General features: G+C 41.7%; 1 protein-coding gene across 1 annotated transcript in view; it reads right to left on the bottom strand.

The window, feature by feature from the left end:
- Positions 1 to 11,813: 11,813 nt before the first annotated feature.
- The window catches only part of LOC136874967 (pickpocket protein 28), a 257,670-nt gene continuing 252,085 nt past the window's right edge, over positions 11,814 to 17,398 (bottom strand). The window contains exon 11 of the mRNA XM_067148678.2: positions 11,814 to 11,994. Within this exon, the coding sequence (XP_067004779.2) occupies positions 11,852 to 11,994 (143 nt within the window). The 3' untranslated portion in view covers positions 11,814 to 11,851. The remainder of the gene's footprint in view (positions 11,995 to 17,398) is intronic.

Genomic DNA, 17,398 nt, shown 5'->3' with positions numbered 1-17,398 from the left:
GGGGGGTAGCAGGTAATCACACTAATCACTACACCACAGAGGCGGACGTCATGGATAGTCATGGTTATTAAATTCACTTCGACTTTACTTTCACCATTCATGGATGACGGTTGTGCTTATTAGTTCACTTCGTTTATTTTCATTTTCATAAATGGTTATGACCATGAATTCACTTCTATTTTATTTCACCGTTCAAAAACGGTAGAGTTAATCATTTACATTAATTTTCGTGGATTGGTAATGGTTAAATTAAACGTGAGTGCTTAATGGGTTTTTCATTTAAGATTATATTTCAAACATAACCTGAAAATTAGTTGTTTATTTACTAGCTCAATCTCACAATTCACAACAGAGGAAGTGAGAGCAGCAATAAAGGAGACAAAAGACAAGAAGGCGACCGGCCCAGATGGGATCTACAACGAGATGCTAAAAGACTCAGCAGAAACACTAAGTGAACTATGGACAGACCTGTTCAATAGATGCCTATCATCAGGTGAAATACCAGACGAATGGAGAAAATCCACGATAACAGTCATTTACAAAGGTAAAGGCGAAAGCAACGACCCACATTCATACCGTGGTATTGCCCTGGAGAATACCATTTTCAAAGTCTTTACAAGCCTAATCCTCAAGAGAATCACTCCGGCACTAGATCCAATGATCCCTGAACAGCAATTCGGGTTCAGGAAAGGAAGGTCCACCTTGCATGCCGTAAGGAATTTATTAAACGACATAGAGGAAGTTCTCAGACATCCCAAAGGAATATTTCACACAGTATTCGTAGACACACAAAAGCTTTCGACTTATTGACCAGATCAAAGCTTGTTCAGAAACTAGAACATATGCTAACGGAAGACCACGGATTCACACGGGTAATAAGGAACATTTTGGCCTACAATAAAGTGGAAGTATATGGCGGAATATCGACCTCAAAAGAAATAATCCACACAAATGGAGTTCTGCAAGGGGACCCACTGAGTCCCATCCTGTTTAATGTCACGACAGCAGACATCACAATGATTCTAGAGGAAAACCTTTCAGTTTCTCTCTATGTTTACGCAGACGACATGGTCCTGGGTTCCCCAAATAGGCAAGAGCTACAGAAAGTCCTAAACAACCTTCACAATTGGGCATTTGATAACGATCTCAACATAAACCAGAGAAATACAGTGTACATGGCTTTCCGAAAAGGGGGAAAACTAGCAGCGGGAAACAAAATGACTCTCGGCGAAGAAGAACTCACGTCGGTCAATACCTACAAATACCTCGGCGTTACCCTGCAAACAACCTGCCACTCTTTCAGACACCACATAAAGGAACGAACAACAGCTGCCATCAGAGGAATATACGATCTGAAGAACATAACCAAACTCTCACTACGAACAGCAATGACACTCTTCCACGCCAAGATAACTCCCACTAATTACGGTCTAGAGATAATATGGGAAAGGCTAACCACAACAGACCTCACCACGATAGAAAAAGTGACAGCACGATTCCTTAAGAGAGCACTGGGCGTGGCAAGATCGTCACCGTCCAGACTAATCTATGAATTGGCAAGGGAACCTTTCTATATAGAAGACCTCCGATTCAAATTACACCTGCCATCTACCCTGCAAATGGAGAAGGTACTTGAGCAGAAGCATCTGAACCAACAGGACATACCACTGGATTTTTACGCAACAGAAGCAATGACCGATAGACGATGGGCACAGGAAAATCAGGAACTAAGAAACGTAATCACTAGACTCGCCGTACACGGCTTCCATCACAAAATTTGCAAAAACATAAAATATCATGAACCGAATAAAGAATGTACATGTTCTCTGTGTGAGAATCCATGCGACAAATACCACATAACACTGTGTAGCAAACGGAAAAAGAGCATAGTTGACTATAGTAAGCACTAAACCGCCTCGAGCATCTGTGAATCGCAGTATGCAGTATGACAATATTTCATGCTTACTTATATATGTATTATATGGCCATCTGGCTGCAATAAATTCTTATTATTTACTTAAATGTCAATGATATTTCATTAATTAATTTTGTGGTTCAGTGGAACATTTCACTTTAAGTGCATATTTCAACAGTGTTAATGTGAAACATATTCATGATGTCAGAGTGTGACACAACATGGTGCGGTATTTATTGTATTGAAATAAATACCTTCATTAGTACAATTATTATCACAATTACTGTTATTGAACTTTGGGGCTCCATGCCTCGCAGACGAGCACGTTAATTTCCTAACTAATTTTTAAAATTAAGTAATGATCGAGAACAGCGTCTGTTGCTCAGGCGGCCGTGTGCCAGCCTCTCATCGCCGGGTTTTGTGGTTCAAATCCCGGTCACTCCATGTAAAATTTGTGCTGTTCAAACAGGTTTTTCTCCGGGTACTCCCTGTCACCTTTCATTCCAGCAACACTCTTCAATATCATTTCCTTTCGTCTGACAGTCATTAATCATTGCCCCAGAGGAGTGCGACAGGATTCCGCAGCCGGCACAGTTCCTATCCTCGCCGACGGATGGGGACTTCATTCCTGAGCTGAGGCTGTGGATTTTCATTTTGAAGTAATGATCGATTCAAGCACAATTAGAGGCAGCTTCGAATCGATTAAGTGCCCATTCGATAGCTGTTCGATACCCTACCTGGTATTATAATCGGTGGGTAACCTTAGTTAAAGAAAAATTCGGAGTTGTCACGGAAACTGAATTTTATATCTTTTTTTTTTTTTTTTGTTAATTGCTTTACGTCGCGCCGACACAGATAGGTCTTATGGCGACGATGGGGCAGGAAAGGTCTAGGAATGGGAAGGAAGCGGCCGTGGCCTTAATTAAGGTACAGCCCCAGCCTTTGCCTGGTGTGAAAATGGGAAACCACGGAAAACCATCTTTACGGCTGCCGACAGTGGGGTTCGAACCTACTATCTCCCGAACTGAATTTTATCAACCTATGGTGTTACTTAAAGTCTGATATAATATTTTCAGGTTATTCTTTCTTTTTCATTTCTAACAATGGTCATTTACATTTAAATGACTTAAGAAGTGAGACAGAGAATTATTATGAGGAAGTTACCGAGCAAGTGTCTGTGTGGTTTGGGTCACATAGCTGTCAGCTTGCACTCGGGAGATAGTGGGTTCGAACACCACTGTCGGCAGGCCTGAATATGGTTTCCCTTGGTTTCCCATTTCCACACCAGGCAAATGCTGAGGTAGAACCTTAATTAAGACCACGGTCGCTACCTTCCCACTCCTAGCTCTTTCCTATCCCATCGTCGCTATAAAACCTACCTGTCTCGGTGCGACGTAAAGCAGATTGTTGTTATTAAGTCATAGGTTATTTATATTTCGTGTTACTTTATTTTATCCCCGGTCTCGAAAGCCCAAAATAACGGCCGAGAGGACGCGTCGGGCTGCCCACACCACCCCTCGTAATCTGCAGGTCTTTGGGCTGAGCAGCGGTCGCTGGGCAGCCCAAGGCCCTTTCAAGGGCGTTAAGTGCCCGGGGGGGGGGGTATTATATCATCTGTTCTATAAACTTCCTTCTATTTGCCGATGCTCCACGTTTTTCCTAATTTTAACTAAACTTCATTTTGGATTTAATACATTTTTTAAAGCCAATTTCTTGGATTTCATTTCACGTTACTTGTTGTACTCTTGTTGTTGTAGTTTGTGTTTTTCTGTAATTAAGCTTTAGCTTTACTTTATTACCACTTGTAATGTTAAGCTAGTAGTAAGCTCAACCTATAGCATTGTAAGCCATAGTGTTAAGCACTGGAAATACATAAATTGTGTGTGAATTTGTATATGATGATGCTAGATTTAGAACGTTAAACTAGTAGGGCCGATTGCAGAAACGATGACTATTTTTAAGCCTTAGACAACGTCTACTTAAACAACGTCTAAGTTGTGCACGGTCTTCCAGTGCATAAACCATGTTCAGCCGGTGTTTAACTAGACATCTTTTAAAGTTTCAATATTGGTTCGAAAATGGAGATAGAAGTATCTTTCATGCAATTCTTTGCTTGTCGTAAACAATGAAATTCGTCAGTGAGCGCGCCGAACGCTAGTCAGCTGTTGTCTTCCTATACCTTCGAGTCCTACACATTACTCAAATATGGCTAAGCATGAGCATGATTTGCCCGCAAATAAGAATATCGCTTTCGGTGGAAATTAAATCTCATAGTACTGTCGACACTAAAGCGACACGCCACCACACGAGGATATGTAGCTTTGATTACAGTATTGTTAGGGTGAGTGTAATGTACTCGTAAATAGCTTCGACAAAGGTAAGATGAAACAATAGTACTGTGTAACCAAATGAGTTGTATAGGTTCGAAACGCAACATCGACAGCCCTGAAGATTGTATTCCATAGTGTCCCTATTTTTACACCAGGTAAATACTAGGGCTGTTATTATGGCCACAACTCTTCTTCCCCAGTCCTCCTCTTTAAACTCCCCCTGTGGGTGGGGGCGGTAGAATAACACCCACGGTATCCCCTGCCTGTCGTAGGAGGCGACTAAAAGGGGCCCCAGGGGCTCTGAACTTTGGAGTGTGGGTTAGCGACCACGGGGCCCTCAGCTGAGTCCTGGTATTGCTTCCACTTACTTGTGCCAGGCTCTTCACTTTCATCTATCCTATCCGACCTCACTTGGTCAACTATTGTTCTTTTCCGACCCCGTCGCTATTAGGTTTGCGAGGGCTAGGGAGTCTTTCATTTTCACGCCCTTCGTGGCCTTTGTCTTTCTTTGACCGACATCTTCATTTTTCGAAGTGTCGGATCCCTTCCATTTTTCCCTCTGGTTAGTGTTATATAGAGGATGGTTGCCTAGTTGTAGTTCCTCTTAAAACAATAATCACCACCACCACCATCCTCTTTAAACAATAATTACCACCACTAACATTTTCCTATCTCATAGTTGCCGAAAACTTACCTGAATTAGCACGACGATTATGAAAATACACATACAACCTACTTTTTAGTTGTCATTATTATGTGTGCTTACTTGGCAGTAAATATAAGTGAATCTCTCTCGGTTGATGTATGTGACAGCCCTCTGACGATTGAGAAATTAATAACTGTTTCGATAGAAGGCAGTTCGGTTTTCGGAAAGGTTATTCAACTGAAGCTCAACTTGTAGGATTCCAGCAAGATATAGCAGATGTCTTGGATTCAGGAGTTCAAATGGACTGTATTGTGATTGACCTGCTTTTTTTTTTTTTTTTGCTAGGGGCTTTACGTCGCACCGACACAGATAGGTCTTATGGCGACGATGGGATAGGAAAGGCCTAGGTGTTGGAAGGAAGCGGCCGTGGCCTTAATTAAGGTACAGCCCCAGCATTTGCCTGGTGTGAAAATGGGAAACCACGGAAAACCATTTTCAGGGCTGCCGATAGTGGGATTCGAACCTACTGTCTCCCGGATGCAAGCTCACAGTCGCGCGCCCTTACGCGCACGGCCAACTCGCCCGGTGTGATTGACCTGTCTAAAGCATTTAATAGGGTGGATCATGGGAGACTACCGGCAAAAATGAGTGCAATTGGACTAGACAAAAGAGTGACTGAATGGGTGGCTATATTTCTAGAAAATAGATCACCGGGCGAGTTGGCCGTGCGCGTAGAGGCGCGCGGCTGTGAGCTTGCATCCGGGAGATAGTAGGTTCGAATCCCACTATCGGCAGCCCTGAAAATGGTTTTCCGTGGTTTCCCATTTTCACACCAGGCAAATGCTGGGGCTGTACCTTAATTAAGGCCACGGCCGCTTCCTTCCAACTCCTAGGCCTTTCCTATCCCATCGTCGCCATAAGACCTATCTGTGTCGGCGCGACGTAAAGCCCCTAGCAAAAAAAAAAAAAAAAGAAAATAGATCTCAGAGAATTAGAGTAGGTGAAGCTTTATCTGACCCTGTAATAATTAAGAGGGGAATTCCTCAGAGCAGTATTATTGGACCTTTATATTTTCTTATATATATAAACGATATGAGTAATGGAGTGGAATCAGAGCTAAGGCTTTTTGCCGATGATGTTATTCTGTATAGAGAGATAAATAAGTTACAAGATTGTGAGCAACTGCAACGTGACTTCGATAATGTTGTGAGATGGACAGCAGGCAACGGTATGTTGATAAACGGGGTTAAAAGACAGGTTTTGAGTTTCACAAATAGGAAAAGTCCTTAATTACTGCATTGATGGGGTGAAAGTTCCTTTTGAGGATCATTGTAAGTATCTAGGTGTTAATATAAGGAAAGATCTTCATTGGGGTTATCGCATAAGTGGGATTGTAAATAAAGGGAACAGATTTCTGCACATGGTTATGAGGGTGTTTAGGGGTTGTAGTAAGGATGTTAAGGAGAGGGCATGTAAGTCTCTGGTAAACCCCAACTAGAGTATGGTTCCAGTGTATGGGACCCTCACCAGGATTACCTGATTCAAGAACTGAAAAAAAAAAAAAAAAAAAAAAAAAAAAAAAAAAAAAAACCAAAGAAAAGCAGCTCGATTTGTTCTGGGGGGATTTCCGACAAAAGAGTAGCGTTACAAAAATGTTGACCCAGTTCGATAGCTGCAGTCGCTTAAGTGCGGCCAGTATCCACTAATCGGGAGATAGTGGGTTCGAGTCCCACTGTCGGCAGCCCTGAAGATGGTTTTCCGTGGTGTCCCATTTTCACACCAGGCAAATGCGGGGGCTGTACCTTAATTATGGCCACGTCCGTTTTCTTCCGATTCCTAGACCTTTCCTATCCCATCGTCGCCATAAGACGTATCTGTGTCGGTGCGACGTAAAAATTAAAAAAAAAAAAAAAAGTTGCAAAGTTTGGGCTGGGAAGAACTGGGAGAAAGAAGACGAGCTCCTCGACTAAGTTGTATGTTTCGAGCTGTCAGCGGGGATATGGCGTGGAATGACATTAGTAGACGAATGAGTTTGAGTGGCGTCTTTAAAAGTAGTAAAGATCACAATATGAAGATAAAGTTGGAATTCAAGAGGACAAATTTGGGGAAATATTCATTTATAGGAAGGGGAGTTAGGGATTGGAATAACTTACCAAGGGAGAAAATAAATTTCCAATTTCTTTGAAATCATTTAAGAAAATGCTAGGAAAACAACAGATAGGGAATCTGCCACCTGGGCGACTGCCTTAAATGTAGATCAGTATTGATGATTGAGACAAGTAATTCTGACATGTATGTTCTCGAAATGATCTATGATTCAATGGAAATTATCCCATGCATAATAAAATATAGCCAGCCTCGTGGTGTACGGGTAGCGTGCCTGCCTCTTACCCGGAGGACCCGGGTTCAATTCCAGGCCAGGTCAGGGATTTTTACGTGGACCTGAGGGCTGGTTCGAGGTCCACTCATCCTACTTGATTAGAATTGAGGAGCTATCTGACGGTGAGATAGCGGCCCCGGTCTAAAAAGCCAAGAATAACGGCCGAGAGGATTCGTCGTGCTGACCACGTAACACCTCGTAATCTGCAGGCCTTCGAACTGAGCAGCGGTCGCTTGATAGGCCAAGGCCCTTCAAGGGCTGTAGTGCCATGGGGTTTGGTTTGGTTTGGTTTATAATGAAATATATCGGTTGACAAGAATTGTAGTCAAGTTGACAGTTACCGGACTGTCCCTTTGTCAGTCTCAAGAAACAAGCCTCTTGAAAAGCGCAATCTTATTTTAAGTTGTACCTCCCCGTACATTTCAAATGCATTGCAGCAGAAGACCCACAGAGAGGCTAACCTTTCTTCCCGGAATCGTCTCAACATGGTAATACAAATGACTTGTTTCATGGAACATAACCTCTGATTGTGATTCACTCCTCACGTTTGAGGTTTAACAGTGTTCCCGGCAGTGTTTAAACATGGCCAGTTAAATATCGGTTTTAGACAGTGTCTAAATTATAAATAACGTCTCTGCAATGCGACAGCCATACTTAGGCATTGTTTAACCGTAGACATCGTCTAAACACCGTTTTTGCAATCGGCCCATAGCATTTCTTGTAATATTTTCTTTCCGCGCAATTTCGTGTTGTGCTCTTGTAGTAGTAGTAGTAGTAGTAGTAGTAGTAGTAGTAGTAGTAGTAGTAGTAGTAGTATTAGTTGTTGTTGTTGTTGTTGTTGTTGGGTGATTATGTTTTAACTTTACTTTATTATCACAGTACTGTAGGTGGCAATTGCCACCGAGATATTTTCCAGTTGCGATGCATTTGTTAATAATAATAATAATAATAATAATAATAATAATAATAATAATAATAATAATAATAATAAGCGCAGCGGAGATTTCATACCCCTTCGATCATGTCAACAAGTGACAGAAGAGCCCGTAACGACCGAGAGTAAGAATCTACCCTTTGCGGCCGAGGATATTGGTTAAGGTCCAATACCTACCTGCCATCGCATGTTGTTATCGTTTCAATGTGGCATACTACCCTACCTGTGGTCTACGAAGCTTGGAAAATGTACGACGTAGCTATTATTGGTTGCCTGTGTCCTAGCCACAGACCATCACCTCCTCGTCCTCGATATGCCACGATGCATACGGCCCTTTGCAGAGCCAAATGAACAAATCAGTCTGTGGAAGATATCAAGTGTACAACCTTACCACATCCCAGGTAATTGGCGGCGAGAAAATAATAATAATTACATGAGATTCGAAACTTCGAGGTCGTATTCGGTATAAACGCAGCCCGTGTCGCAGATGTGGCAGAGAATGAAACACTGGGTCACGTCTTGGAAAATTTCCCTTGTGGTGATAAATTAAGAAACGCCCGCCATCATAAAATAAGATCATTCATTGCCAAAGAGCTTCCTGGAAATGGTTATACCGTTTACGAAGAGGTTCACGGCGTACTAACAAACGGGAGCACCAGAAGAATTGACATGATAGCCTGTAAATATGACAGCAAGAAAGATTATACTGTATGACCGATCCCACAGTCAGAATAGAGCATCACACCGGTCAGCCTGAGGAGGTTAACGCTGAAAAGAGGAACATGTACACACCTACAATATAATTTTGCAGGGGAAGGTACCATTTGGGTGGAATATTGGGTGAAATGGCAGGGGCAGGTGGCACTTTAAGTAGAATTTTTATGAATTTCTGGAACAGATTCGTCTTACAGAAGTCCAGAATCAATCTTTTGGTAAACGCCACTTTACTAGGATCTTTATCAATTTCAAAATAACATCTGTATTCATAGTAGTTCCCTTTAATGTCCTAAGTGAATTGTTCTTTAATTTTTTTCTGTTTGCCAATGTTTAATTGTATGTTGTGTTTTTACTTATTCAAATTTAATTTTGTTACGTTCTGATGTAATTAAACTTTGTCCTTGTGGCAATCCTAATGTCTGGAAAATTGTTGAGTTTCTCAATAAATAAACACAGCTCAAAAAATTAGGGTAACATGTTTTTGAACGTATGCCATGCTCCACAAAAACAATACCTCACACCCAGGTATATTACCAACTAAACTTGTTCTTTACCGTTGAAGTATACAAAAGAACATCGATGGATTCGCGTTAATTTTCAGAACACAAACGGATATGTCTAAATAGGAGCGAAAACAAAGGTTAAGTTGGTAGCACTAAGGTTTAGGCCCGTTAAGATGGCAGCACTGCGGATGACAGGTGACGAATTTGCAGCTACTGTGATAAAGAGGGCAGCACAGTGCTCTGTGGTTTAAAGATGGCGGATGACAGCTGTCAAAAAAGCACGTGGATTTGCTTACCGATTCAAATCTCGCGCTAGTTAGGTTAAGTTGGTACCACTGAGGTTTAGGCCCGTCAAGATAGCAGTACTGAGGTTAGCGATGCGTTGTTGTCTGTGAAAAAGCACGTGGCTGTCAGAAAGCACGTGGATTTGTTTACAAATTCAAATCTCGCGCTAGTAAGGTTAAGTTGGTACCACTGAGGTTTAGGCCCGTCAAGATGGCAGCAACGAGGTTAGCGATGCGTTGTTGTCTGTCAAAAAGCACGTGGCTGTCAAGAAACACGTGGATTTGTTTACAAATTCAAATCTCGCGCTAGTAAGGTTAAGTTGGTACCACTGAGGTTTAGGCCCGTCAAGATGGCAGCAGTGAGGTTAGCGATGCGCTGTTGTCGATGACAGCTGTCAAAAAGCACGTGGCTTTGTTTACAAATTCAAATCTCGCGCCAAAATTCAAATTTCCCGCCAAAATGCAAATTTCCCGCGGGAGGTGGAGGCCTCTCCCGAGAGCCCGAGGTGGAGGTGGCGGCCGAATCCCTGTATTATACTACTTCCCTCCGCTCTCCTCTTCGCACTCGTCGCCGCTTCACTATAAACGGAGACTTATGCTGATGTGTAAAGGAAAATTAATTTTACCTCACCGTACTGTAAGAATGTATGTTTGCATGACGTATTTAGCAGGCACTCCTACAGTTGGTCTATAATGCATTTAAGGGTCCCACATTTCTTTTTATGAGTGGTGAAGTTTGGTTTCGTCTGAGTTGTTATGTGAACTGTCAGAATAATCGGAAGTGGGGCAGTGAAAATCGTCAAGCAGTTTACGATGTTCCGTTGCACGATAAAAATGTGGGAATATGGTACGCAATTAGTACCATACATGCTATGTCTTAGGCTGGTCTTCTTCTTGTAGTGAGTGTCTCCTCCATTATTAGAGGTTGGCAACAATCGCAGCGAAGTCTGCACGATGTTCAGCTGTCCTCAGCAGTCTACTGGAATCTCGTCCTGTCCAGCCCTGTAGGTTCCTCAGCCAAGAGTGTTCCCTTCAACTGCGTCCTCTACGTCCATCAATTTTACCCCGCATATTCAAATTTACCATGCATAAGGAATTTTAGTAGGTTGTAGGGCGTACTTATCATTCCTCATATTATGTCCCTGGTAGGCTGTCTTTCTTTCGTTGATTGTACACACGAACATCATTTCCCTCCTCATGCGCCTGAGTACGGCAGGACTGGAGAAGCAGTCAGTCCACGAGATCCGTAACTTCCTTCGGAAAAGGAGTATATCTTCTTCTTCTTCTTCTTCTTCTAATTCTTTATCTGCTTACCCTGCAGGTTCAGTTTTTTCCTCGGACTCAGCGAGGGATCCCACCACTACCGCCTCAAGGCAGTGTCCTGGAACTTCAGACTCTGGGTCGGGGATACAACTGGGGAGTATGACCAGTGCTCGCCCAGGCGGCCTCACCTGCTATGCTGAATAGGGGCCTTGCGGGGGGATGGGAAGATTGGAAGGGATAGACAAGAAGGGGGAAGGAAGCGGCCGTGGTCTTAAGTTAGGGACCATCTCGGCAGTTGCCTGGACGAGAAGTGGGTAACCACGGAAAAACACTTCCAGGATGGCTGAGGTGGGAGTCGAACCCACGTGTACTCAGTTGACCTCTCGAGGCTGAGAGGACACCGTTCCAGCCCTCATACCACTATTCAAATTCCGTGGCAGAGCCGGGAATCGAACACGCGCCTCCGGGGGTGGCAGCTAATCACACTAACCACTACACCCCAGAGGCGGACATAAAACAGTACTCGAATGCATTAATTCTCCAAATGTTGTTACATTAAATGCCGTGTTGTCTGGTAGTCATATAAAATTAGCAGTCGTTGGTAGATGTCCATGACCGAGAGATATATTTATGGTAATAATTTGAATGTGGCAAAGGGAAAAGTGGTTTCTTTTCTTCGTCGCCATAAGACCTATCTGTGTCGGTGCGACGTAAAGCCCCTAGCAAAAAAAAAAAAAAAAAAGTTTCTTTTCTTCGTTCAGCAGTTTTCTCAAAGTAGGTTTCGCAGGAAAAAATATACACATTCTGATACAATTGTCATTTATTAAGATAGAGTAATTGACTTGTGAACATTAGAGATCTGTTACAGTTTAGGACTAGTCACTCGTTGTCCTTAACTTTGGATGCTCGTCGACGATAACGTCTCACATTGTAGAAGAGACGTAGGGAGAGAAAGTAGACGATCTCGACCAGACTAAGGATGCTGAAGCCTAGGAAGAGGCCCAGCAAACCGCCACAGTTTGCTGTAAAGAGATGAGGACATAAAATATTAACAGACTTTCGCAAATGGAGATTACAACCGAATTCAAATAAAAGTGAAGTTACATGTTTTCACCTTAGCAACAAAATGGTCAATCGTGAACTGAAGGTTCAGTTTGAGAACACTTGTCTTGCCCACAACAGATATCCAGAATATCTAGGGATTATTCTTGACAGAACTCTGTCCTTCAAGAAACATCTTCAGAATACGGCTGCTAAGTTACGATCACGGAACAACATCTTACAGAAGCTGTGTGGAACCACCTGGGGATCATTAGCATCTACTCTACGGTCTTCAGCTCTTCGTCATGTGTACTCTGCTGCAGAATACTGCTCATCGATATGGCTGAACAGCAGTCACACCAAACTGACACTCAGCTGAATCACACTCTGCGTATGATACAAGGGACAATTAGATCTACTCCCACTTTCTGGCTACTTGTACTATCCCATATTTTACCACTTCACCTCCGTCGGGAAAATGCTCTCCTACGAGATTATAATAAAATAACTAACAATAGTCAGTTGCCTATCCATGGTGACATGAATGATGCTCTTATCAACAGGCTAAAATCAAACCTAGCAGACGGTAACTTTAATCTGCTTCAGGCCTGAAAGCCAGTATGGATAACCAGTGCTCCATCAGAATATCACTATCTACCATGGCTGGAAAACAAACCAGAGTGTTTTGATCTTCCACGGAAGACCTGGACAACCATCAGCAGGATTCGCACTGGCCATGGGAGATGTGCCGACTCCCTCCATAAATGGGGAATACTTAATTCGGCAGCGTGCAGTTGTGATGCCATGAAGCAAACAGTTCGGCACATTGTGGAGTGGTGTCCTCTCACTGCTCTCACCCTTGTGTGTTGACTGTGTAAATAATGTGAACTTGTAAATACTTCAAACTGTGAATATTATATACTGTATTACTAGTGTATTTATATGTGATGTGATGTGTTAGCCATACGCTAAAAAATAAATAAATTAACAGTATATTCAATATTAGGTGCTGTACCCGTGCTTCGCTACGGAATTCTATATTGTATACAGAATTCTGATTGAAGTCAAGTCATATGCACGTTTTGAATAAGATTTTATTAAATTGCATAATTAAAAAATTTAGGCACCCTCCCCTAAACTACCATTTCATCCAGCGTGAGTAAGGTTATTTATAGCTTATACTGTAGTGATTTATTCCCCGACTTTACATACCGGTTTTAATTGAACTATGTTCATCCATTTTCTTGTGGCTCAGCATTGATACGAAGTTAGCAACAAAAATCGAATTTCTTGAATATCTCTGTTATCATAACCAGTACGTTAAAAATCTTTCAGACATAAATTATCGGAAATTTATTTTTATATAACTTTAATTTATGAAGTATTTATCGATAGGACAACTAATAACACAATTTTTTGTGAATTGAATTTTAGGCTTTCCCCTAAACTACCATTTCACTTAACATGACTAAAATTATTTATAACCCAGATTGTAGTGCGTCATTCCGCGACATTACATGCCGATTTTCATTAAATTCTCTTCAGCCATTTCCTCGTGATGCGCGTACATACATACATACATATATACATACATACATACATACAGGGATGCATAAATAAATACATACAGCCAGACAGACATGACTGAAAATTAAAAAGTGCATTTACTTATTAATGAGGACATGCCCGATACAAGATACCATTCTTTTCAAATTCTGAGCAATGTACAGAAAAAACCTTATTATATACTCGTGTATATATATACATATATATAGATTACTAACACGCGAGAAACAATTTAGGAGATCTTCAGTTCCTTCTGAGCAGCAACAATGAAGAGTTCGATCATAAAATAAACTGATTTTTATTATTTGTTTTACGTGTTCCGATATAGAAAAGTTGTGTGGCGACGATGAGGTAGGAAAGAGCTAGGTCTGGGATCGAAGAGATCATGACCTTAATTAAGGTATGGTCCTACCATTTGCCTGATGTGAACATGGGAAACCACGGAAGAACATATTAAGGCTTGCCGATAGTGGGGTTTAAATCCACTATCTCCCGAATGCAAGCTGACAACTACATGACTCAAACCGTGCAGCCAGTTAATCGGCCTTAAAATAAACATCCAGAAAACTACATTCATAGTAATCAGCGAGTAGAAAATCATCAATGCTGTTATCGCATTCAATCAATCACTACTGATCTGCATTTAGGGTAGTCGCCCACGTGGCAGATTCCCTATCTCTTGTTTTCCTAGCCTTTCCTTAAACGACTGCATAGAAATTGGACATTTATTGAATATCTCCCTTGATAAGATATTCCAATCCCTAACTTCCCTTAATGAAGATTACCCCTAATTTTTCCTCTTGAATTCCAACTTTATCTTCATATTGTGATCTTTCCTACTTTCAAAGACACTACTCAAATTTATTCGTCTACTGATATCATTCCACGCCATCTCTCCACTGACAACTTGGAACATACCACGTAGTTGAGCAGCTCGTCTTCTTTCTCCCAAGTCCTCCCAGCCCAAACTTTGCAACATTTGTGTAATGCTAATCTTTTGTCGGAAATCATCCAGAACAAATCGAGCTGCCTTCCTTTGGATTTATTTTCCAGTTACTGAATCAAGTAATCCTGTTGAGGGTTCCATACACTCGAACCATACTCTAGTTGGGGTCTTACCAGAGACTTGTATGCCCTCTCCTTTACATCCTTACTGCAACCCCTAAACACCCTCATAACCATGTGCAGAAATCTGTACCCTTTTTTTACAACCCCATTTATGTGATTACCCCAATAAAGATCTTTCCTTATATTAACACTTAGTGATCCCCATAAGGAACAATCAGCCCATTAACACAGTAATTAAACCTGAGAGGACTTTTCCTATTTGTGAAACTCACAACTGACTTTTAACCCCGTTTATCAACATACCATTGCCTGCTGTCCATCTCACAACATTATCGAGGAAATTTTTGCAGTTGCTCACAATCTTGTAACTTATTTATTACTCTATACAGAATAACATCATCTGCAAGAAACCTTATCTCCTATTCCACTTCTTTACTCATATTATATATATAAAGGACCGGGCGAATTGGCCGTGCGGTGAGAGGCGCGCGGCTGTGAACTTGCATTCGGGAGATTGTGGGCTCGAATCCCACTCTCGGCAGCCCTGAAGATGGTTTTCCGTGGTTTCCCATTTTCACACCCGGCAAAAGCTGGGGCTGTACCTTAACTAAGCCCACGGACGCTTCCTTCCAACTCCTAGGCCTTTCCTATCCCATCGTCGCCGTAAGATCTATCTGTGTCGATGCGACGTAAAGTCACTAACAAAGAAAGAAAACACAAACAAAAACAAACAAACATAAAGTTACAAGAATACTGTCTTGAGGAATTCCCCTCTTGATTATTATTACAGGGTCAGATAAAGCTTCGCCTATTCTAAGTCTCTGAGATCTATTTTCTAGAAATATAGCAACCTACTCAGTCACTCTTTCTTCTAGTTCAATTGCACTCATTTTTGCCAGTAGTCTCTCATGATCCACCCTATCAAATGCTTTAGACAGGTCAATCGCGATAAAGTCCGTTTGACCTCCTGAATCCAAAATATCTGCTATACCTTGCTGGAATCCTTCAAGTTGAACTTCAGTGGAATAACCTTTCTTAAACCCGAACTGCCTTCTGTCGAACCAGTTATTAATTTCGCAAACATGTGCTATATGATCAGAAAGAATGCCTTCCGAAAGCTTACATGCATTGCATATGTCTTATTCAACCCTTGTTCATTAATGATTCCTGGAATGCTAAACTTTTGTCGGAAATCATCCAGAACTAATCGAGCTGCTTTCCTTTGGATTTATTTTCCAGTTACTGAATCAAGTAATCCTGTTGAGGGTTCCATACACTCGAATTCCTGGGACCTGTTTCTACCTTAAAGTATCTATACATACCATTCCATTTTTCCTTTATATACAACTCTCCATTCATTTGGCACAGCTCCTTCATGCAAACAATAATCAAATATATACTTCAGATATGGTACTATATCCCAATCCATTGACTTTAGCATATCCCCAGAAATCTTGTCAATTCCAGCCGCTTTTCCAGTTTTCAACCTTTGCATCGTATTTAATGTCGTTGTTATCATATGAACATTTTGATACTTATTTAGCATTAGTCACTAACTCTATCTGGACATTATCCTTGTAACCAACAATCTTGACATACTGCTGACTGAATACTTCCGCCTTTTGAAGATCCTCACATATACACTCCCCTTGTTCATTAATGATTCCTGGAATGTCCTTTTTGGGACCTGTTTCTACCTTGAAGTATCTATACATACCATTCCATTTTTCACAAAAAAATTGTTTGACTGCCAATTATGCTTGCCATCATGTTATTCTTAGCTGACTTCCTTGCTAGATTCAGTTTCCTAGTAAGTTCCTGTAATTTCTTCTTTCTTCACAGCCATCTCTAACTCTATTTCTTTCCAATCTGCACCTCCTTCTTAATCTCTTTATTTCTCTATTATAATAAGGTGTATAAGCACCCGTGGCTCAGGCGGCAGCGCGCCAGGCTCTCACCGCTGCGTTTCGTGGTTCAAATCCCGGTCACTCCATGGTAGATTTGTCCTGGACAAAGCGGAGGCAGGACAGGTTTTTCTCCGGGTACTCCGGCTTTCCCTGTCATATTTTATTCCAGAAACACTCTCCGATATCATTTCATTTCATCTGGCATTTATTAATCATTGTCCCAGAGGAGTGCGACAGGTTTCGGCAGCCGTCATAATTCCTATTCTCGCCGCTGGATGGGGGTTTTATTCATTCCATTCCTGACCCGGTCGAATGATTGGAAATAGGCTAAGCGAACTCCGATGCCATCTGTCTGAGAACAGTATTACTAGTCTCGTGTACGGACTCTTATCAACAGAGGGCACAACTATCGCCAGACACTACAGCTCGCGCGGGCTACTTTGGAAAGAGGCTGTCTACCCTTAAGGCCCCATTCACAATGCAAACGTAATCGTAAACTTAACGACGTAACGTAACCGTAAAATTAACGTAAAATTTGAGGTATTCACAATGGAGGAACGTAAAGAGTACACAGCAGCCAATCAAAACACTGCCATGTTATTTAGCACGGAAGTTTTGGACTATCTCGCAGTTTTATATTTTAATACCTCGATGGAATCAAACAACGTGGTAGTGGAATTCTTATTACTTCAAACATATCTTGCTTTGCTTCTGGGAGCTGTGTACATGAAAAGGCGAACTAAGCAACGGTGCAGAAAATGGGTTCATCCTTTGAATCAAAGAAGGTCATCTCAGAACGATTTCGGTAATCTACTGTAAGAAATGACGCTCATCAGTTCGTTTG

This window comes from Anabrus simplex, chromosome 5 (assembly GCF_040414725.1).
Source record: "Anabrus simplex isolate iqAnaSimp1 chromosome 5, ASM4041472v1, whole genome shotgun sequence".
NCBI classification, from domain to species: Eukaryota; Metazoa; Arthropoda; class Insecta; order Orthoptera; family Tettigoniidae; genus Anabrus; species Anabrus simplex.
Note: the sequence above shows the minus strand (reverse complement) of the source record. Positions and strands in the feature narration are given on the sequence as shown.